General features: G+C 48.6%; 1 protein-coding gene across 21 annotated transcripts in view; it reads left to right on the top strand.

Annotated features, from left to right (window-relative positions):
- OBSL1 (obscurin like cytoskeletal adaptor 1) overlaps positions 1 to 22,985 on the top strand; it is a 67,011-nt gene extending 44,026 nt beyond the window's left edge. For 5 of the 21 annotated variants that reach the window (XR_015946158.1, XR_004693287.3, XR_015946145.1 and 2 more), the window contains 14 exons: positions 618 to 893; positions 3,525 to 3,800; positions 4,366 to 4,641; positions 6,998 to 7,264; positions 7,692 to 7,961; positions 8,578 to 8,844; positions 9,580 to 9,846; positions 11,390 to 11,502; positions 11,768 to 11,921; positions 14,148 to 14,309; positions 20,721 to 20,825; positions 21,495 to 21,761; positions 21,980 to 22,497; positions 22,772 to 22,985. Coding sequence is in view for 2 of the 21 variants with exons in the window: in XM_088653005.1 (XP_088509131.1) it covers positions 618 to 893; positions 3,525 to 3,800; positions 4,366 to 4,641; positions 6,998 to 7,264; positions 7,692 to 7,961; positions 8,578 to 8,844; positions 9,580 to 9,846; positions 11,390 to 11,502; positions 11,768 to 11,921; positions 14,148 to 14,309; positions 20,721 to 20,825; positions 21,495 to 21,761; positions 21,980 to 22,249; positions 22,772 to 22,779 (2,978 nt within the window). In the remaining 19 variants the exon portion in view is untranslated. Of the gene's footprint in view, positions 1 to 617; positions 894 to 3,524; positions 3,801 to 4,365; positions 4,642 to 6,997; positions 7,265 to 7,691; positions 7,962 to 8,577; positions 8,845 to 9,579; positions 9,847 to 11,389; positions 11,503 to 11,767; positions 11,922 to 14,147; positions 14,310 to 20,720; positions 20,826 to 21,494; positions 21,776 to 21,979; positions 22,498 to 22,771 lie in introns of all 21 variants that reach the window. The other 16 variants (XR_015946174.1, XR_015946169.1, XR_015946165.1 and 13 more) reach the window with 10 other exon arrangements.
- The last annotated feature ends 224 nt before the right edge of the window (positions 22,986 to 23,209 follow it).

The following is a 23,209-nucleotide window of genomic DNA, read 5'->3' as shown; positions in this document are numbered from 1 at the left end:
CCCCTCTGCTCCATCTTATCTGTGTTGGTGCCTATGTTCACCTTCTGGGGGCTCTTTATGACTACCGGGTGCAGGGGCAGAGGAAGCGGCTGGTGGGGGCAGTCCACCCTGGGTGCCATCACTGAGTGGAGTGACATTCAGCTCACCACCTGCCCATGACTTCCAAGCCTACCCTGAGCTGTCGGGGGAAGGGGTGGAGCTGTACCACCTTGCTGGTGGCCTTCCCTCCTTCCCCCTTCGTTTTGACAGCTCGGGGGAGGCTTGGGAGTCATGCTGTTGCCCCCCACTCCTGGGCTGCTTCCTGGGGGTGGAGCCTCCCCCGAGCTGTCAAAAGGAAGAGGGAAGGAGGGAGGGCTGCTGGCAAAGCGGCATGGCTCCACCCCACCCCCCCGCCCAGGAAGCAGCTTGCCATGGGAGGCTCACTCCACCTCCATGGGCATCTCATCCCCTGGGACACTCGCCCCGCCTCCATGGCCCTGCCCCTGGGTGCACAGCATGTGCGCCGCTCCGCCTCTGACCGGGTGGCAGATGGTTGTGTGTGCCTTTCTTTCTCTAGACCAGCAGGCCCTGTCTGTGCCCTGCACTGTGACACCTCATCTCTTTCTCTGTTTCCTAAGAACCTCCCATCTCCATTGTGGGAAACACAGGGGTTCCAGAGCACCACTCGCTGGTGTCCGGAGAGGCTCTGGTATTGGCTTGCAAGGTGTCTTCGCCTAGTGCTGCTGTGCGCTGGCTGTGTAATGGGGAGGAGCTGGTACCCAGCAAGCGTGTGCGCATTGAAGCCCATGGGAAACAACGCCAACTCACCATCCTTGGAGCCAAGCCGGGAGACTCAGGCTCCTATGTGTGCGATGCAGGCACTGACCGAATGGAGTCCACAGTTAAAGTGGCAGGTGAGGCGTCCTCAGAGAGAGCGAGAAAACTGGCAAGCCATGACTGGGGTTGAAAGTCGGGGGTACAGAGAGGTGGGCAGCTCAGAAATGTTGCCCATCCCATTCCTTCTTCACTGGATGGAGAACTCAGGAACTGGTGTCATGCAGTGGCTTAGACCAGAGGTAGTCAAAAAGCAAGCTAACCAATTGCTGCCCTTTCATGACACCCAAAGTCTGCTGCCTTAGCTGCCTCACTCTGCCCAGTGGTTGTGCCAGCCTTGCCTGGTTTCATTGCTTTGTGGCAGGGGTTGCCAACCTTTCTGGATCCATGAGCATGTTGTAGGCACCATACACACCCATTCACAGCCAAGCACACACCATAACCTATTCTACTGGCTACAAAGAATGCTTCTCTCAAGCCTAAATTCAACAGGAGGGGACCCTGTGGGCACCAGGGAAGGCCTCTGGGGGTACATGCATGCCCTTGGGTGCCACAGTGGTGACCCCTGCTTCATGGATAGCTTTTGGGGGGTTAGTACAGGGAGCCGGAGTTGTGCTCCCACCTTCAGGCTCAAAGGATCTTAGTAACGGAATGCGGCAGGTGACAAGTGAAGGGTTCAGGCTGCTTCTCTATCTGCACTCTGCCAGTGAGGGGGTTAAATTTAACTTCGGCTGATTCCCAGGCGCCGCTACTTCTGCACCTTCTGCCAACAAATGCTGCCCTCCTTGAAAGCAAGGGGGGCCTTATTGACTGGAGGTTGTTTTCCTTTTCTTAAGTTTGAGGGGGGAGAGAGTTGGCAAGGGTTGCCCCTACCAGGACAGGTGCTTTGAGGAGAGGCAGGGAAGTAATCCCAGCAGCCTCTGCCAAGAAGGGAGGGTGCCAGCAGGCAGGAGCAGTGGCCTTTCCAGCATCTGGGACTGGGCACCGTGCCTTTTTGGGAGAAGAGGAAGCCAAAGAGCAAAAACAAGTGCTGGGAGCAGCAGGACACAGGAGCAGTGGCCTTTCCAGCATCTGGGACTGGGCACCGTGCCTTTTTGGGAGAAGAGGAAGCCAAAGAGCAAAAACAAGTGCTGGGAGCAGCAGGACACATTTCTAGAGTGGCAAACGCTCAGCTCCATTCATTATGGCACCCACTGCTAGGGCAGTTCAGGACTCTGAACATACAAATGCTCACCAAAAGCAGTGAAATTTTGCTACCATGTGTAAACAAAGCAAGTTTGCTGACATGCACTTACCCTGCATGATTTAATTTATTTCATGAAATGGGTATGAGTAAGAAGGGGTAGGCTGGGACGCGGGTGGCGCTGTGGGTCAAACCACAGAGCCTAGGGCTTGCCGATCAGGTCGGTGGTTCGAATCCCTGCGACAACGGGGTGAGCTCCCGTTGTTCGGTCCCTGCTCCTGCCAACCTAGCAGTTCGAAAGCACATCAAAGTGTAAGTTGATAAATAGGTACCGCTACAGCGGGAAGGTAAATGGTGTTTCCGTGTGCTGCTCTGGTTCGCCAGAAGCGGCTTTGTCATGCTGGCCACATGACCTGGAAGCTGTACGCCTGCTCCCTTGGCCAATAAAGCGAGATGAGCGTCACAAACCCCAGAGTCGATCATGACTGGACCTAATGGTCAGGGGTCCCTTTACCTTTAAGAAGGGGTGGGAGCAACAAAAGCAGCCATTGAGTCTTGCTACTGACTATTGAGTCCTACTTAGTTTTCATCTGGATTAAGTGTTCCCTGACATTGGCAATGTTAGGGTTGCCATATTTCAAAAAGTAAAAATCCTGACACCCACAAAGTTGTTGAGACCCCCCAAATATTGAGCTTTTTGGGGAACAAACCCAAATTATTGAGCTTTTGGGGGAAACCTCCCCCCAAAATAGTGATATTAAGCTTTTGGAGCTGTTTCCACTGCTTTTTCCATCACATTGCCATACGTCCGGGTTTTCCCTGACATTTTGCCACTTCGGCAAAATTCCCCCTGACACCATTTTTACACCCCAAAACCAGGACATGTCAGGAATTTTCCTGACGTATGTCAAGCCTAGCCTATGTACTCACAAATCTGTCACAAAATGCTGTCACAAAAAGGATGAAGTAGAAACTTGGTTTATTACATATATTTGTAAAATGAAAGCTGGTGATATTCTGTTTTTCACCAAACAGAAAATTATACACAGTGGATGTCAGGAATTTTGACTCCTGAGGTAGAAAATCCAAACTGCACTTCCCAGCAATGCTGTTGTATTTGATTATTATAATTTGAGAGGCTGGACCTCTCTTGTCTAGGATCTTTTCTGCAAACAAAATGTTAATACTTAATAGAAGGAAGCCACATATGTTGTTGTCTAGAAATGCTGAATTTGTGCCAGGCAATCTTAATTATGTACTAAAGTGCTATCACAAAATAAATGATCCAGGAGAAAATATGCTAGTTGGGGTTTATGTAAAATACAACCCCTGTAGCTGTAGAGCTACAGCTTAAAAAAAAAGAAAAACAGCAACCCTTGACAATTTCCTGCCCTTTAATGGCACAAGTCCAAGGCCACCTCCTTTCACCAGCCTGCCTGCTTTGCAGTGGGGTTGGCTATGTTTTCACAGGGCAGCAAAATGTCCCCTGCCTTGATTAAGAGGGAGGTCTTCTATCTCTTGTTACCAGCACCCCCTGTGCACATTGTGAACAAGAACGATGCCCATGTGCCTTTGGAAGTCCAGGAAGGAGAGAACATGACCCTCGTTGCCCGTCTCTCCCAAGAGAAAGCTTCTGTCCGGTGGCTGAAAAACATGCGGCCCCTTTATCCTGGGCCACGCCTGGTGGTGAGCAGCGAGGGGGCCGTGCGCAGCCTCACCATCAGGCAAGCTGAGCCAGGTGACAGCGGCACCTATACCTGTGACACTGGCGACGATGAAGTGCATTTCACAGCATCTGTGCAAGGTAAGATGGGCCCACCAGTTCCCTTTCCAGGCCTGATGGGGCAACAGTAGCAAGGAGAAGCTTCCAGAACCGAGTTTCCCCTCCTCCTCCATCTTCCTTATGTTTCTGGAAGCCTGTGGCAGCCATTATGGCAGTTCCATTCTGTGACATTGGCAGTGGGAGGAGCACTGGAAAAGTGTGTGGTGTCACAAGGCGCTGTGACAGGAGGAGCATGTGTATGGTGCTAGGAGCTGTAGGTTGGTCCCACGTGCAGCTTGTGAACTATCAACCTGCAATATCCTCCTTGCAAAGGTATTTCCTCCCTGGTGGTGGTGTGGGGCAAGGGGGGAACTCATGGACCAAACATCAAGGTCTGATGGAAGTCTCCTGTGTTCCCCAATAGCAAGGGAGAGTTGGAGTGACGCTCATAGAACAACTAAAGAGAAAAGCCAGAAGTGGAGTTAGCTGCACCAATGGGCAAGGTGTAGGGGGGTGGATTTGAAGGAACCACTTGGCTCAGCTGGGCAGATATTGGAGACCATTTTGACCATCTTTTCTACCCTCTTTAATCCTCTTCTTCCGCCAGAGGCCCCTGTGCTGTTTGTGCCCAAGCCAGAGCATCCTGAGAAGGTGTTGGTGCTTGAGGGTGGCAGTGCAGTGCTCTCTGCCATCGTCTCCAAGGAGCAAGCTATGGTGAGGTGGGAAGGACCTCGAGGGGCCTTGGTGGCGAGCGACCAGTGCCAGCTGCGCAGGGAGGGCCGGGTCCACAGCCTTCTGTTGAGCAACGTGGGGAAAGCAGATGCTGGCGAGTACATATGCCACTCCCATCATGACCAGCTGCACTTTGAGCTGAGTGTCAAAGGTGAGAGGTCTGTGCTGGGGAACATGGGAGGCGATCCCATATGAGACTGGCAGCACTTTGGGGCTCTGTGGGATGGACTGAACGAAAAGGAAGCAAGTCGCATTAGGATGGCTTGTGAGACTCAAAATGGAGTGAGGATATTTTGTTAATTTAATGCAGGCATCCCCAAACTTCGGCCCTCCAGATGTTTTGCACTACAATTCCCATCTTCCCCGACCACTGGCCCTGTTAGCTAGGGATCATGGGAGTTGTAGGCCAAAACATCTGGAGGGCCGCAGTTTGGGGATACCTGATTTAATGCTTCTCCCACATAGTGGCCTCCAGATGCTTTGGACTACAACTCCCATCAGCCTCAGCTGGACGCCACTACACAGGGAAGCATGCATCAAATGATTTTGTTAAAGGGAGAATTATGGCAGGTGTGCCTGCTTCTACCACACTGGGATAAGCCACATGGATTGAAATTCTCCCTTCTACACAATGGTCAAGGGAGCCTGCTTCACCAAAGTCCCTGTATTTCCAGTGAGCGTGTATCTATTCCCAGTGAGCCTTGCACCTTTACTGGCTAGCCCAGCCTTCGCCAGCCTGATATTCTCCAGATGTTTTGGACTACAATTCCCATGCTGTCTGGGGTTGATGGGAAATGTAGTCTGAAACATCTGGATGACATTGGAGAAGGCTGGCCTGGAGCAAATGCTAGTTTAGTCTTACTCCAAACCTGATGGTTTTCTTTACAAGGGGATGTGGCAAGCACAAAACCATGTGCCTCTCCCTGCCACATGATAGCCTAAAAGCTCACTTTTATAAAGCTATGCTCTGTTGTTCATGTAGTGAAGGAGAGGGGCAGTCAGCAGGAGAGAACTGCAGGTGGAGTGGAAGCTTTGCTTGGTGTTATCTGTTTGGTAGCTCTTGATATAGAAGAGACAGACCTCCGGCCAGTTTCAGAAATAGCCTGTATTTTTTCCTCCACACACTGAGAACAATCAGTGGCTATTAGAACTGATAGTTAAATGGATTGCCTCTATTCATAGAGGCAATATTGACCTAATTCCCAGGTGCTTGGGGCAAACAGTGAGATGATCGCCATTGCAATGCTCTTGTATAATTCCAGAGGCATCTGCCTGGCCGCTGTTGAAAACAATATGGGGTGAGAAGGGGCTCTGCTCTGATCCAACAAGGCAGTTTTATGGTTTATGGCAGGCATCCCCAAACTTCGGCCCTCCAGATGTTTTGGACTACAATTCCCATCATCTCTGACCACTTGTCCTGTTAGCTAGGGATCATGGGAGTTGTAGGCCAAAACATCTGGAGGGCCACAGTTTGGGGATGCCTGGTTTATGGTTTATGACCATAAGTAGCAACCAAAGCTCTAGCACACAGGCCTCTTCTGCATGCTTATGTACTCTTCTTTGGATCCCCACTTTGATCCCCCTAATCTGGGTTTGCACTTTAGAGATTGTAGGGTTGACTTTGCTTTGAAGGGCCCCGAGCCCAGTGGTGGAGCATGGGATTATTGACTCAGTCATTGGCATCTCCAGTTAAAGGGATTCTAGAGTGGAGGTCTAGGAAAGCTAGTGCATGAAACTTTGGTTTGTTAAGCAGAGGAAACAACGCTGGCCTGACTCAGTACAGTAAGCCCACAGCTTATACAGGGGTTACTTTCTGGAGATGGCGCTTAAAGCTAAAATCATGTATAGTCAAAACACTTTGGGTTCAATGGCGGGTGGGTACTGTATAATTTATAAGGCAACTTCATATATAAAGGATTTTTGTTTTTTTCTCCAACCCCTGCCCCCACTTTTATGAAAGCAGCTTGTACTTTCTACATAAAAAACTAAAATCACTTCTCTGCCATATTATATTTACGCAAAATTTTCTGTTCCTTGGTTCAGCAACTGGCATTTTTGGCTTGGTGTAGAGCTTGGAACAGTCCAGCCCTATTGTAGCCAAGATTGGAAAACAGGGAGCCCAGTTCCCTGTGCTCAAAATCTGTGATTGGCATAAATAATGCATGTTTGCATGTGTTCACATAAGTTCCTTATTTATTCAGCAATTTGGAAGAGTGAAGAGTGCTACTTCAGAAGCCTTTCCTTCTGATCTTAGTGAAAGCCGTTCCTCAATCTTTTGGGTTTCTTCAGCAAATTATGTCCGCAAATATTTATTTGTTTTCATGAAGGTTGGAAATTTAGAAAGAATTGTGGGTCTTAGGCTTCTGCAAAAGATATGAGTTCCTGCATGAATGATCAGGATTTTCTGCAGGTTTCCAGATAACCACCACCACTCACAGTATGTAAGACAGCATGTGTTCTGCCTTTTGCCTTCTCACCTCAGTGGTACTATTCCTTGTCCTCCTCAGAGCTGCCAGTGAAGTTTGTTCGGGGTCTCTCAGATGTGCTGGCACTGCAGGGGGAGACGGTGTTGTTCTGGTGTGAGCTGTGCAAAACCAAAGGCGATGTCCTCTGGCTGAAGGATGGGCAGGAGCTGGAAGCCAATGAACACCAGGAGATCCGAGCAGAGGGGCGGGAACGTTCCTTGACCCTGAGACACGTAGGGCCTGAGGATGCTGGCGAATACTCGTGTGAAAGCAAGGATGACCGCACCCTAGCCATCCTCACAGTGCAGAGTGAGTCCTTTGGGGAAGGGTGTGAGCTCAGTGGTTTTGCATTCAATGTTTTGCATGCCAAATGTCCCACGTTCCATCCCCAGCACCTCCAGATAGGACTGCGATGGGGAAAAACGCCTTTCAAATTTCTGGAGAGCTGCTGCCAGTCGGTGTAGACGGTTCTGAACGGGATATACCAATGGCCTGACTCAATATAAGGCAGCTACCTATATTATTTCCCATGGAACAACTTGCTCTGGTTCCAATAACCTGTGTCCATAATCCTACATATATTTTTATTGTGGGCCACTGAGATGCTATGAGGGCTGGGTGCTGGGATACTCTTACTGGACTGACAAGATACTGTGTATCAATAGGCTTCTGTGGTAGCCAGGGGCTCCCCAACACAGGCCTAGCCATCCCTGACTCTCAACACTTTCTTCTCCAGTCCCTAGATCAGTGGAAATCATTTCCGAGCTCCACAACTTAACTGTGCTTGAGGGGGATGATGCCACCTTCAAGGTTGTGGTGTCTCCAGATGATGTGGCTCTCAAGTGGCAGCACCATGGCCAAGATATAGTGCCCAGTGAGCGGTTCGCCACCACCAGGGTTGGGCTGTGCCACACCCTCACCATACAGCAGTGCCGGCTGAGTGATACTGGCATAGTCACTGTCCACGCAGAAGGTCTGGTGAGTTCAGCCAGGCTCAGTGTGCAAGGTAAGAAGAAAGGCGATACTAGTGTGTGGTTTTGGGATGGATCAAAGGAGCATCTAAGTAGCCAGGCAGTGGCACGTATTGTTAGTAAGCAGGAGTAGGGACACCTGTATTTACCCTATCTATCATGTGCCCCACCCTGCTTCTGAATTGTGCGTTAAGGAAATGCAAATTCTGCTATCTAAATAAAGTAAACAAATTAAGAACGATTGCCCGTCTTTGCTTATTTGGCATGATATAGTTTTCTTCTTTAGCCCTGCAGTACTGGCAATAGAAGCTTTGTTGGAAGTTCTGCTAAACCTCACCCTCACCCCTTGTCTTATGAGATTTTGCCTGCAGCTGCACAATTCATTTTTTTTTTAAAAAAATCCCCTGTAGCTCTATAGGTCCTTGCACTTTCAAGAAGCGAAAGCTGAGATTCTCAGGGTGCTGGATTCTGTAGCCAGTACAAAATTCTGTTCCAATCAGCATGCCAAACACACCTGGACCTTGATGGTTAGAATTTGGCGCTTACAGATTCATGGATCTCTCCTGATAGAGAGGCAGGGGGTGTGGCCTGGTAACATGTCGGGATAGGATATGAAACTGTAGTTGACTAATCTTTGACTTCTTCCTGCAGAGGCTCAGGTGATATTTGTGCAGACACTGCGTGACTTGATGGCTGAGGAAGGGCAAGACGTCTGCTTGGAAGTGGAGCTGAGCTTGGAGAGTGCGGAAGTGCAATGGATGAAGCAAGGCATCCTTCTGCAGCAGAACACCAAATACTCCATGGAGGCATGTGGGTCTCAGCGGACCCTTACCATCCACAACATTGAGCTTGCAGATCGAGGCACCTACCGCTGTGAGAGTCTGCATGACCGCACCCAAGCCAGGCTGAGTGTGGAACGTAGGTGCCAACCTCTGACTTCTTCCCCACCCTTATTTTGTCTCTCTGATCTTGGCTGTAGGTTATCTGCAGCTGCCAGAATTTTAACTGGTGCAGCCAGATAGAATCATAATTCGCTGCTGCTGAAGGAGTTACATTGGTTGCCTATTCGTTTCTGAGCCCAATATAAGGAGCTTACCTTTAATGTCCTAAACGGCTTCGGACCCAAATATCTGAAGGAGCATCCCTCCCCCTACCAACCTGCCATACCTTAAGATCTTCAGAGGAGGCTCCTCTGCATGTACGTCTGTTGGAGGAGGTTTGTTTTGTGTCAGGCATTTTCAGCTCTTGCCCCTGTTCTGTGAAATGTCCTTACCGTTGCCATATATGAAGCAGCAACCATCAGTTGCTTAGGACGACTTGTAAGGACTTACCTTTTGGCCGAGGCATCCCTAAAACTCATAAGATTGGAGCCCACTTTGTGTGTATGAATCCCCTGAATCTGTTTTATATGTTTTTAAAATACCGTTTTATTGATTTTAGGCTGTAGTTTTGTTTTAATGGATTTTTTAAAATATTGTATGTAGTGTGTAGTTTTTTTTTAATTAAGCAGTTTAGAAATACATTTGAATTAATGCAATAAATCAATAATATTCCTAGCCAGCTGCCATTATTCTTGGGGAGCAGGCTGCTTTCTTGACAAAACCAAAATGGAACTTACACTAATCTCTTAACCTTCTTTCCCCACTACTTCAGCCCGGAGGGTGATGGTGAGGAAACCTCTGTTGGATGTGGAGACTTTTGAAAAGGAGACCGTGACATTTGAGCTGGAGCTCTCCCACGCCAACGTGGCCGGGGTCTGGACACGCGATGGCATCCGTGTGAAGCCAAGCTCCACCTGCCGAGTGAGCGCCACGGGCTTTGTGCACAGCCTGACACTGCTGGGGCTCACACTGGACGACTCAGGGACCGTGGCCTTCACCGCTGACAACGTGCGAAGTAGTGCCCGCCTTACTGTCCAAGGTACTGGGGCAAGGCAGTCCATGCGCAAAGGGCAGAATTGTCTTGTGCTAGATGAGCCCCACCTAATACGTTCAGCAGGAATGGGCAGTCAAGGGGAAGCAGTGGGAAGGAGATGTGAATAGGGATAGTGCCTGGAATGCCCCTGAGGTGAGGAAAGCATGCCCCTTCCTTCCTTCCTTCCTTCCTTCCTTCCTTCCTTCCTTCCTTCCTTCCTTCCTTCCTTCCTTCCTTCCCATGTGCAGCTGTCTGGGGTTGGAACTGCAGTAATGATGCTTCTTGCTGCCCAGTTGGGCCCCTGGGTCTGGGCTTTTCAGTAGCTAAGCAAAGCAGAAACAAAATGCATCCAATGCCACTATCCTCGGCACCAACACAGAAGTGCCAACTCACATAGAATACTGTGTTTAATATTCTCTTCTGCAAGCAGCAAATGCATTTTTTGGGCTGCAGCTCCCACAGCCCCTGGGGCACATCCACTGTGTTTTAGGAGATGTGCACCTCTCCCCTTCATTGACCACAACATGCACTAGTTCAGGGATGGGGGATCATTTCCATTCAGCCATGTGCATTCTGTTCTGGGTAGCCTTCTTGGGGGGGGGGGGGTCACATGACAGTGGTGGGTGGAGCCAGGGAAAAAGATGGGCAGAGCAGTTAGGGTTAATTGTGCCTCTGCATAATGGGCCAGTTTCTGTACATACTCACACACCCATTTCTATCCTCCATCCAGGCAAGCAAAAGGTATTATCAGAGTTCTCAAGGGCACATTCCAGCCAAGCAAGAACATTCAAGGAAGGTGCCAAGCAGGGCCTGTGAGAGATGTGGCAGGGGTGGGTGGGTGGGTGGCCTGGAGAGAGTCTCAAGGGCCTGAGATTCCCCATCCCTGCACTAGTCCTACAAGACACTCAACCTGTCACTGCTTTGAGCTGCTTTACACTCAATACAGCACTTGCAGTTACACTAAACTTCTCAGTTGATACTTACAGAATTTGCTGGCACAATATGTGGTGATCACTACTAGCTTAGACAGCATTAAAATGGCAAGCTCATCTGCGGTGAGGCTATCAGTGGCTTCTAGTCATGATGGCTGCGTACTGCCTCCAGTATCGGAGGCACCTTGCCTCTGAATATCAGTTGCTGGGAATGGCAGCAGGAGAGGATGGTTACCCTCATTTCCTGCTTGTGGGCTTCCCAGAGGCATCTGGTTGGTCAATGTGGGAGGTGGGGTGCTGGCAAGATAAGCCTTTGCCATCTGATCCAGCAGGTCTCTTCTTACATGTTCCTATGGAGCAATGGCCAAAGCTCCTTGTTTCTGCAGGGCTGTGTCAAGTGCGAAGCACCTAACTGTGGGGTCAGGTTGGGAGTGGTGGAGGCAAGAGGTAAGGAAGCTGGATGAGTGTGTGCCTTCCACACTGAACTTGGGTTAATGGCTGCAGGGAGTGCCCTGCCTTGACTAAGCAGAGTGTTATGCTGTCTCAATAATCTTTTCCGTCTCCAAGTCAATGCATCTTTGTGCCACCTGCACCCGCCTTTGTCTCTGTCCTTGCAGAGCCGCCAGTTACTATGCTGCGCTTTCCCCAGGATATGGGCATCCCTGAGACAGGCTCAGCCACCTTTGAGTGTGAGCTGTCCCGGCCCCTGGCTGAGGTGAAATGGTACAAGGTGAGGGTGCTATCTCTAGCATTGCCCCCTCCTTTAACTCTCCTGGAGCTCCCCGGAGCTCCCAAGAGCAGTGGCTTTCCTTCCGAAGAGCGTGGCTTGTGGCAGGGTGAGCCAGTGCTTCTGTGATGCCCGCTTCCACATCTCCCCACTGTGCCCTTAGTGAACCCGAGAGCAGCACCCAATCCCTGCTCTCTGGCATCATCCTTCTCGCTGCCTTGCTCAGACTTTAACCAGCCTCTCTTTTCTGTGTCCCCGGCTGCCCTAGGATGGGGAGGAGATCCAGACAGGGCAAAACTGCCGCATGTATTCAGTGGGACGCCGGCGCCTCCTACAGCTCAGCCACTGCGGCCTTGAAGACGCGGGCGAGTACACATGCGATGCTGGTGACTGCCGTGCCTCTGCCAAGCTGAGGGTCTTTGGTATGAATGGCCTGGGCTGCATATGGGATCAGAGGTCGAGGAAGAGGGTTGGGCTATACAAAGTGCCCTCTAACTCCACATTCTCTGGGTGGGGAGTTGTCTGCTGTTCCCTTTTGCCATATGCTGTAGACTCACCCCCCTGCAGCGTCTTCCTGGCAGCTGCCTCTCTTGTGCCTTGGAGGTAGACTTGGGATCGGCTACACCGTGGTGACTCAGAGTCTTGTTCCTGAAGCTTGTACAGCTTGTACAGGAAGCCGGGCTTAAGGATAAACATTCAGTGCTGGGTTTGTAGGGAAATCTTTCTAACTTATAATAGGATTTCAGCAATGGAAGAGCATGCCCAGGAGAGGAATCTTACTTCCTTAAAAGCTTTCAAGAAAACTTCTGAAGAGGTGTGCATGCACACGAAAGCTCATACCAAAATAAAAAACTTAGTTGGTCTTTAAGGTGCTGCTGGAAGGAATTTTTTTATTTTGTTAAGAAAATGTTTGACAGCCTCATGTCAAGGTTGCTTTAAAAGCATAGGATATCCCTTCTTAGGACTGGGGACTGGGCTGGAAGTGGAATGACTTGTTGGGTGATGATGTCTCCCAGCTCTGCGGTAGAAAGCAAGCTGTGCAGGAGAGTCTGGAGGGGATTAGTGGGGAGGATGGGACTCTAGCTTCTCAAGTTTTAATCTGAGCAGGGCTCAGCTTTGAAAGCTGTTTTAATGTCAGGATATCTCTTGAAATTCAAGACGCCATAATAATGATAGAGATGTCTCTGGGCAAGCACAGAGTGCTGTCCTTTATCCCTGAGAAAGGACAGTCAGCTTTTTCATGCACAACCGGAATGAGGAAGCCACACACACACACACACACACACAACTAATTCAGACAGTATAATTTCCAGGCATACCTGACCCTTGACTGACTAGTTAAGTACTGCAGCTCCTGCCAGAAAAGTTAACGACTGGAGTTACGTAGACTTAAATTGATTCTAAAAACCATTCTCTCAGAGAACCCCAGGAACCCCAGTTCTACGATGGGGAAGAGAATGAGGGATAATTTCAATCCACTTCACAAAACTACAGTTCCCAGGATTCTTTGGAGGAAATTATGAACATTATGAACATTAAACTGATGTAAAACCAGTTTGTCTGGAGTGTAAATATCCCTTAGGAGACTAGGAAACCCTGGTAGTATCTTAAGCTCCTTAGGCACTTGTAAGCTCTTTGATCCAAGTAGAGGAAGAGGAAGTGAATATTAATGGTGAATTCTTTAAGTCAGAACATGAGGAAAATATGGCCCACAGGCCAAATTAGGCCTGTCAGGATCCTAATTGGGCTTGTGGGGCTATTTTTCCCCAGCCATGGCTAGCTGTCCCACACTAGATATTAGATGACGGCAGGTAAAGATGCAGCTGCAAAAGAACAACTGGGAGCCTTAAAGCACATTTCTAATTGTTCTTCTACAAGTGCAGCTTGCATATGGAACTTTTTAAAAATTTGGTCCCACATGCAAGCCCTTATGGGATTTGTGCCATGGGATTTCCCAAATCAGATTGGCTCAGTTGTTGCCAGGCAGGTTTCCCTGGGGAGTACATTCCCTAGTCAGGGAGCCACCACTGAAAAGACCCTTTCTCCTGCAGCCTTTCTCTGTGCTTTGACTGGAGGGGGCACTAAGAGGAGGACCTCCAATGATGACCTAAGGGCAGGTATATCCAAGGGGAGATGTTCAGGAGGGCAGCACTAAATGGAAAATCCCTGATCAGAGGCTGCTGTTGAAGGCATTTGACCGGCCATTGTGGGAAGCAAGATGCTGGACTAAGGAGGCACTCTGTCTAATCCAGCTCTTTTTTATAGTCTGAGAGAATGTATTTACTGATTCTCATCAAATTACCCAATTCATGAAAAAGGAACAGGTACAGGTAGGTAGCCGTGTTGGTCTGACGTGGTCGAAATAAAAAAATAAAAAAAATCCTTCCAGTAGCACCTTAGAGACCAACTAAGTTTGTCATATGTATGAGCTTTTGTGTGCATGCACACTTCTTCAGATAAGAAAATGAAAAGGAAGTTTGCTTGGATAAGATCTGTCTTTCTGGGCCAGTAATAACCAGAAGGAGCCCCATGGTTAGGGGTGGAAATAGGTCAGATGCAGTGTTTTCTGTGGACCCCTGTAAGCCCAGATGACACCCAGTAGGAGGCGCTCCTCAGCCCCACCTTCATGGCTTTCTCCCCCTCTGTAGAACGCCAGGTTCAGATTCTGCGGGAGCTGGAGGATGTGCGTGTGCGAGAGAACGAGAATGCTGTCTTCATGTGTGAGGTGTCACTCGAGGAGGTGAAAGGCGAATGGTTCCGGGATGGGGAGAGAATCAAAGTCAGCAGCATTGTGAAAATACGGCAGGAAGGTAAGTGAACCCCTTCCATCTTGTGGTGGTGCTGGGATGTGATCCCCTCTAACTTTGGGTTGAGGCAAACAAGAATTGCAGCTGCTCAGGGACAACTGATGACAAGTCAAATTGTGAGACAATGGCTGCATTCGGACTTTATGATAAACCATAGTTTATTGTGATGGGGACAAGCCACTCTCTCCATTCCCTCCTCCTCGAGCGCAGCCTCAAGGAAGAGATTGAAAGTTTTTCCTTCCCATTTCAATTAACTACAGTAATTTAGCACTGCATCCCAACCCTAAATTGACTAATCTTAACTATGGTTTTCTTGAAGCAGACTAGCTTCAGAACCCATAATTTGAAATGGGCTTGTTTCAAAAACAAACCATAGTTAAAATTAATCATAATTTGTCACACTGGAGGAGGAGAGCTGTGGGGTGGGCTCATTCCCATCACAATATACCTGTGGTTTATTATGGCATCTGAGTCGCCCTGGAAGGTGAGGGTAGAAGCAAGCCTGATGGCTGATCCCGTGTTCAGCTTACTAGGAGAAGTAAAGCTGTAATGCAAGTTGCAAAGGTAGATTCACACCATGGTTAAAGCACTCATGGTTGCTGCTGTGAAAAGTGACATCTATGTGGTCCTTGGTCTGCATGTGGAAGTCATGCTAGCCCAAATCCAGCACCAGTGACACATAGTATCCCATCCTATTGTAATGCCTGAAGATGTGGCAGCCTTGCTAATAATAAAATAGCTTTGCTACAGAAGAATATCCTCTTCAGAAGAGATGTGTGCTCCAGCACAAGAGAAAGGAGATGTGAGAGGAATCTGTGGGAAAGCTGCAGCTCTGTGGCAGAACAAACAGTTTGCATGCAAAAAGTCTCAGGTTCAATTTCAGGTATCTCCAGGTGGGGCTAGGAGAGAACCCTGCCTGAAGCCTTGGAGAGCTGCTGCCAGTCAGTGTAGCAACACCGGACCAGATGCAGCAATAATGCAACTTTCTGTGTTCCTCCGATAAATTTGTAGATGTGCATTTGCCACTAATGTAAAGTGCATTTCTGTTCCATTGATTTTAATGGCAGATTTAAGCACATTGATAACTGGGGCATGTAGCTGGATTTGCACTATTTGTACAGAAAGGCTGTTGGAGCAATTGGTGCCCCGCTTTCAAAAGAATACAGGATGCCTGGGGTGGGGGAGCCTGAGTCACTTGTCGTGGGCATTATCCAATCACCTGTGCAGCTATACTCCACAAAGTATTTGTCACTGCAACAGATCACTTGTGGGGAACCTCTAGCCCATGGGCCTAATTATGCCTATCACGTTTAGAGGTTGGTCTTACAAGGCCATTTTGGGAAACCACACCTACTTTTCCCTGACCTGATGTCATGAAGACAGGAGTGGGAAACTTCAAGCTGTAGCTAAAAGGAAGAACTGGGAGAGCACTCAAAGCACGTCCTTTGGAGCCAAAAGTCAGCACTTTTCGAATTTGGTGCCTTTTTCTCTGTTACCCTGAATGTTCTTCCTTTGCATCCACAGCTAGATTTCAAAAATCTTCCTTTGAATGTGTGGCTTGAAATCAAACCACATCAGCAAAGGAGGAGAGGAAGAACCAGGAATACTCCCCCTTATTACATTTGAAGCTTTATCACCCGATGTAGTGATTGATTGATTGATTGATTGATAGGTCCCCGCTGTCACAGTGGCCCATGGTCGGTGGTGGAGTTCAGGATCTGACCCGGTGGGCAGATCCAGTTCTGCACCCCTGCAATAGATAGGGATGGAGGAAATAATTTCCCCTGCAGCCTCTGAATCTTGTGGTTTAACAATTGGGAAATTGAAACAGACACTCCGCTTTCCAAAATATGTTCAGCTCCCAGGCAACAGCCGTTTATTTCTTATGCAAACCGACACACAAATGTCGAAAGGCCTGGGCTAAGCAATCCTGTACTGTCCTAGGGACCCCTAGCCAAGGAAGGCACATGCACTTATAGCAACTCCCACTGTGCCTTGGATGCACATGCACACATGCTTCTAGTCTCTAGGCATCTGTCCCCAGGTCTGTGCCATGTGGAGCAGTTGCAGCAACAGTGGGACATCCCCCCCAGCCCAGCTTATGTATCCTTATCTGATGGGGGGGGTGAGCAGCCTGAGGCTTCTCCTACACAGAAGCTGCCACTGCTGTTCCCTCTTCAAGCCTCTCCTGGTTCTAAGAGGCAGCAGAGCAGGGGATGGTGGGGATTCAGCTGGTCCCTACCTTACTTGAACAGACTCTTCCTCCAACATGTCCTGCGTGCCTATCTCTATTCCTCTTCTCCCTGTCCTTGGTCCTGCCTCACGGCCAGCGCCAAACCTCATAAATCTCTGGTCTCCTCTTCTGGATTAATCCCTGGGCCTCCTGCCTCCACCACACACTCACCAGAGCCCTGCCAGTCCCTGACATAAACTTACTTCATGCCGAGCCTGTACATACATAGTTGCTGTGCTGTTGGACCAGTCACTGAATCCTACATGCACTCTGCCTGAGAAGTGTAAGGGGGAAATACTAAAAAAGGAAATAGAAAACCAGTGGGAGAACAACAGGCATGTTGCCAGCATTGCTGGAAACACTAGCACGATATACCAGTCAGGGACTGTGCCAGCAATGACACCCACTGTTCATCTGGACACAAAGGAGCCAAAGGACTCATGGTGATCCAGGCATACCCCTGGTCCACCTCCTGCATCATCACACACAGACATGCCAGAGCATCCTTCCATGGGCTCACTCTAGAGGGCAAAAGTTTTGGAACCAGAAGGGATTTTTGAGCCCCAGCAAGGGGAAGGGAGCAACTTATCCCCACTCAGCTTTAGGATGCCTGGTTTTAAAAGCAAATCTACTGTATATAACAACTGAGTAGTATATCCAGATTGCATCTGTATTTTACCTAATGCAGGCATATGACCATGTAAAAGAGTCTAACTAAATTAATACTATGACTCCTCACAACAGAACATGGCTAAAAAGTCTGTTTCAATGACGCCCCTGTGAATAATTGACGGCTCTAATTCCTTGGCAGAAAGTTCTTTGTCAAATTCCAGCTTGAATTACTGCTAAGCACTAGTCTTTGCAAGATAGTTACATCAGGTGCACTTCTTCAAGCTCACTGTGTCATCTTGTCACCAACTCTGCTTCTATAAGACATATGAGTTGTCAGTATTCACTCCACAAGCACATATGGATGTATATTTGTATTAGGAAATATACTGATACCATTTGGATTGCACTACTTGGGTCTCTTGTTTGTTGCATACAATATTCCTGGGAGACACTTATGGCCAGATTCAACTAAACAGCTGTGCCAGCAGGAGCCAAGCCAATGAGTCCCACTAGTGCCATGATGTTTCCTCTCCACCCCCTGCTGACCCCCACCCCAAATTGGTAGAGCAGGAGGCAGGGAGGGAACTTATTCTGTCTGGCAAGCTGCAGTGCTTCTACTGATGGAACAATTGTATTAGCGCAACATTGAGTTCCACCCATAGAATGTATATCTTCATCGGTTTAAAACAAAATATATCAGAGAGGGAATTCCTGGCACTCAAACCCAGACAACAAAGAACAGCTTCCTAACCATGATGCAGCAATTGGACACATCATGCAGCACTTGCATTCCTCCAGACCTCACACCCGTTCCTAGGTACCACGAGTGCAAGAGCTGCAGGAGGAGCCCTAGCTAGGTGGAACAGCTCATGTTTAACAGGTTGGAGGTTCCTGGTTCAAATTCAGGGTGTGTGGGAAAGATCCTTTAGCAATAGGAAAACAGCCCGTTGAGAGTAAAGGGTGGCCCAAGAAGATAGCAATGACTGGAGGACATAGTCTCAGGGTCTCCATGTGTTGCTTGTGAGCAGTTAAGAGAGTGGTGCCACTTGAGTGCCCAGGCAGCGATCATGCCTCAGCCTCCCCACCACTGGAGGAGAGAAAGAGCGCATCCTGACTTTAAGCCCCTTTGGGGGTAGCAGTGGAACTCTGTGTATAGCGACAGCTTGTTCCGCTTCATGCATCTGTGCTGCTTTCTGAAAGCAGAGTCCTTAATTTGCCCCAGTTGGCAAAAAGGTTGTGGCCAGATACCAGAGCCTGAAATGAGTCCAGGAAATGTATTTGAAGTGCATCAGCAGAATGTGTAAGCATAAAGAATATTAAAGAGAAATTAAAAGCACATAATATATTAATGAACCTTGAGAAGGAAAGGATAATATAAAGAACAGTGTAAACAATGCAATACAATACAATAAAATACAATGATTACATGGGGGGGGGGAAGGATATGAATATGCAGTCTGAAGCCCCAAAGTGAAATAATTGTTCTATGTTGTGTTAGGATTAATAAAAATTTACCTTTTAAATTTAGCTCTACTTAGACAGAAGAAAAATATATTTAAAAATCTGATGGAACAACTATGGCAAACAAAAATTGTGGCATGTAAAACTTAAATCAACTCTACTTTGATTTGTCACCTAAAACTCTCACCAGACCAGTTCAAGCTAATGCTGTTACCTAGTACTTACGGCCTACATACTGTGTTAAGAAAAGAGAAATGAAAGTATATCTACCTATCCAAGCAGGGCCTCAAAGGAACAAGTTACTGTGGGCTTAGGGGAGATTTGGAAGATGGATCCGATTGGTAGGATTCAGAAGAATCTAAGTGGAGGGGAAAGACTGAGGAACAAAATTCTGACATTTAACCCTCACCAGGAAACAAGGAAAAATTAAATAAGAAAACTGTATATTAAAAACTGCTAAAAATTAAATCTGCTCAAGATTGCTTGTGAGCCAGAAATCCAGACCCAAAGGGCTAGTTTAGGGGAATATTATTACAGTATAATATTTCTTCAAAACTGAAGAAGGGACAGTTCAAAGTAAGAAATCCTTTCTTCTCTCAAAGAGAAGGCGAGAGGGTAAACTGGGTTCCCAAGGCCCCAGAATAAGCAAAGGCATATTAGCAAACTGGTGCTAAGCTAAACATAAATTGAAATGAAATGAAGTATAACAAAATAAAATAAAGAAGTGAGCTGTAGCACTAAGCACAATCTCTTTTTGATCCACCATTGACACCCCAAATGTTCTGCCTTTTGATTTATTGTTTGTTATCACCTCACTTTTTCCTCACAAAAAAAATCTCTTCTGTATTCATAACTGGCAAGTCACAGGGCAGACATCTGCAGAAACAGTTTACCATTGTTTTATGGGACTGATGTATTCTCAAGGGAGAATTGTGAAGGTCGTCTAGTGCTGCTAGCCAAATGGAGTAACAAATCTTTGTATCTCCTCTGGACTGGCGTACTGTCTTAGCTTGACTAAGGCCTTGTCAGCATTTTTGCTCCCCACATTGCAGAGTCCAGGCAGCGAGAGGCATTTTTGCCATCCGTACAGGCCTTCCTGTCTGCTTACCATGAGCCAATTTCTTGACTGAAGTTTGCTTCCATTCCACTCCATAGCTCTCTGCGGGCAACCACCTTCCCCATGCATGCTGATTCTCTTCCCGAATGAGCTATGTAACTGTCGTAACATGAGACACCAAGGAAAAAGTGCTCAGGAGTGTTTGATCAGTGTTTGCAATGGTTAGAGTGAATTGCCTGGCCTTTGCCGACAGAATGCTTACCTAAATGTGGGAGTGGGTGCCTCCAGCTGTGTGGAAGACACGGAGGAGAAGGGTGTCAGAACTGGACAGTTCAGATATGACATGTGACAAAGGACATGGGTGGGGCAGAATTGAAGACCCTATCAGAGTGTTTCCTAGCCCCAGAGTTCCTTCTGGGAAGCTCTAATTGTGCATGACATGAGGCTAGAAAAAGACATGCCTAGGCTCATTTGAGCTGTTGTCTGCCTGCATGACATTTATATACTGGTGGTGGTGGGACAGGCTGCAGGCTTACATTGTATCCTGTGTACTGCCACACCAACATGGGTGGGGCAGGAGGTGTGTGGGGCTGGGCAGCTATTCCCCTCCCTTGTCACACTTGAAGTCCATGGAAAGGAAATCCCTTACAGCCTGAGACTAATGTGACGTTGTGCAGCCAAGGGTGTTGGCCTGGCTGTGGTAGGAGTACAGTGGAACCTTGGTTTTTCAACGTAATCCATTCCGGAAGTCCATTCAACTCCCAAAACGTTTGGAAACCAAGGATCAAAGGGCTGTCAGCAAGTTCAGTGGGGAAAATTGAGAAACACACCTTGGAAGCTTCCACCACTTTCTAAAGCACATCAGCCTGCAGATCTTGAGTATAGGATCACACACATACCAGTAGTTACCTCAATAAGCAGCACAGCTGATATGTGTAGCATCTGGAGTTCCAGTTACCACCATTGCAACACACACCTGTCCTCCCTGGGGCTGGCAGCAGAAACCCTCCTGCCCCCTTAAGAATGTTGGCATTCCTCATGTCTTTGACAGGAACCCGGCACTTTCTGCTCCTGTGCTGTGTCCGTCCTGAGGATTCGGGCCAGGTCCGCTTTGTGGCGAAGGCAGCTGCTTCTGAAGCCCGCCTGGAAGTGGAGGGTAAGGGAGCTGCTTCATCATTGGCCCTCAGCTATCATGTGAGAATGGATTGCAATGATAGGCATGGATCGATGTGATTTACCATTGCAGGAGAAGTGTGTGGCCACTCAATGCATGTTATGGATTCACAGTGTTTTGATAAATGGAGGTCTCTGTTACTCTGGGTCACTGCCTGTACTATTATATAGAGAGATTTCCATTACACGTGGTTATGAGCATAATCTCAACCTGACCAACCATAAGATACTTTCTGCCACATCTTCTACATTTTTCAGCCTATATACTCTGCAACATAAATGGAATAAAGAACTCTAAATATAGGCAGGTGGGAAGAATGGGCTGGGATTAGCAGATGTGGTAGGAAAGTGTGTATGTGATGTGGGGAGTCTGGGTATGCAGGCCTGTATCTAGGAAGATCTATGGATGTATGGATGGATGTATGAGTTGGTATCAACTTACGGGAACACACAACTTGTGTGTTGATGAATGGTAGGATTGCATGTTAGGAGGTTGCTGGGCATGTATCGTATCTAGCAAAAGACAAAGGTCAGTGCCTGTGTGGGGTTTGAGGCTCCATCCCTAGCCAGCTTGAGCCTCTTTGGAGGTTGCCTTTGATCCAACCATCTCTGGAGGGACTGGAACTTGTGCATGTGTCTGCTGCTTCCATAGCGCTGCCCATCCGCATTGTGAAGCCGCTGAGGGACAAGACTGTGCTCGCACGGCACAAAGCCACGCTGGAATGCACAGTGTCTCAGTCTCGTGGCCGAGTGCGCTGGTTCCGTGAGGACACAGAGATCTTTGCTGGCCACAAATACGAAATCTGCAACTTGGACTGCTACCGAACCCTCGTTATCCACAGCGTTGAGCCTGCAGATGAGGGCCTGTATACCTGCGATGCACTGGATGACCGCTCCACGGCCCGTCTGCTGGTGGAAGGTCAGGGGGAACATGCAAGTACCATGAAGAACTACAGAGGGGCGGAGATGGGTGGGCCCAGAGGGGAGCTGGCAAACAGTACTGTGGGTTTGGCATGAAGTTGTCTGCCAGCCAGGGGTAGAGGGGATAATAATGAAGAGCAGGCAGAGCCACTGTAGGCGGACAGGCAGGCTGCTGTGTGTCACATGGGAAACTGGTGTTGTTCTCTGCCCCTGCAGCTGATGGGATCCAGGTGGTGCGAGCATTGCAGAATGTAGATGTGGTGGCTCCCGCAGAGGCTCGGTTTGAGTGCGAAATCTCTGCTCCCCCGGCATGCAGCCCGCAGTGGAGTCTCAATGGAGAAGACTTGCAGCCTGGCTCACAAGTGCGCATGGAGAGCATGGGGCATATCCACAGGCTGAGGCTCTGCCAGACAAGCCCTGGCATGAGTGGGATGGTGAAAGTTACTATTGGCAAGGCCCGTTCTAAAGCCCACCTCACAGTCCGAGGTACGTGTGCCTGGCAGCAGAATGGGTTGGTGGCAGGGAAGAAATTGCAAGAAGGTATGTGTGTTTGTGTGTTCCAGGACATAAAAGTGCAAGCCGTTTTCCATCCTAAAATGGCGGAATGGCGAACCCTTGTGCTGTAGAAAGAACCATGGGAGAAAAAGACCAGCCCTTCTGCATGATCTTGGGTGCTGCTGTAGATAGACCTAGCTGGGTCACAACACGACAGTGAGATGACACATTGGTGCTAGGTGACAAAATGAAGAAGGGAAAGCTGGGTTGTGTGCTTGGGTTCAACAAGAGGCTGTGTACGCCATGGGTAGCCAGTGTGGTGCCCCCCAGTTGCTGTTGGGACTCCATCTCCCATCAGCCCTCATCACTGGCCCCATTGGCTGGGACTGAGCACCTGGAGGGCCACAGGTCCCCTATCCCTGGTCTAAGCAGTATCACTGAGGGAAGGAGAGGTGGTTGAACGGTGCCTCTGCCTTGATAGCATTTCTCTCTAATTCCTTATTCTCTCCACAGAGCGCTAGCATCAGGGAGACCCTATGAGCAAAAGAGCCACGTGTGAGCATGGAAACCCCTGAGGCTACCAGGGGAAGGTGGAGACAGCATGTTTGACACTTGCATGGACAGCCTGAAGAATGGACACACAGAGAGAGAATTCCTCTTCCTGTCTCCCTCTTCTGCTTGACAAGGGAAGCAAGATCTGCTTTTATTAAATGCTCTTGATTCCTGATTTGTTTATTATTGTTGTTATGCTGGTACTCTTTGGTAGGTGAGATGGCTCTTCTGGGCGGGAGGTCTCATCAGTTGCCTAGACAAGCAGAAGGATGGTGAGGTGCCACCTGTGCCTCAGCACACCCTTCAGCACGCTCCAGTGTAAGGCTTTTTAAACTGCAGAGACAGCTCCCCCACAGTATCCAGAAAACACAGGCGAGTAGGTGGGTGTGTTGCTGTGAC

The sequence above is a fragment of the Zootoca vivipara genome, chromosome 1, assembly GCF_965207765.1.
Source record: "Zootoca vivipara chromosome 1, rZooViv2.hap1.1, whole genome shotgun sequence".
Classification (NCBI taxonomy): domain Eukaryota; kingdom Metazoa; phylum Chordata; class Lepidosauria; order Squamata; family Lacertidae; genus Zootoca; species Zootoca vivipara.
Note: the sequence above shows the minus strand (reverse complement) of the source record. Positions and strands in the feature narration are given on the sequence as shown.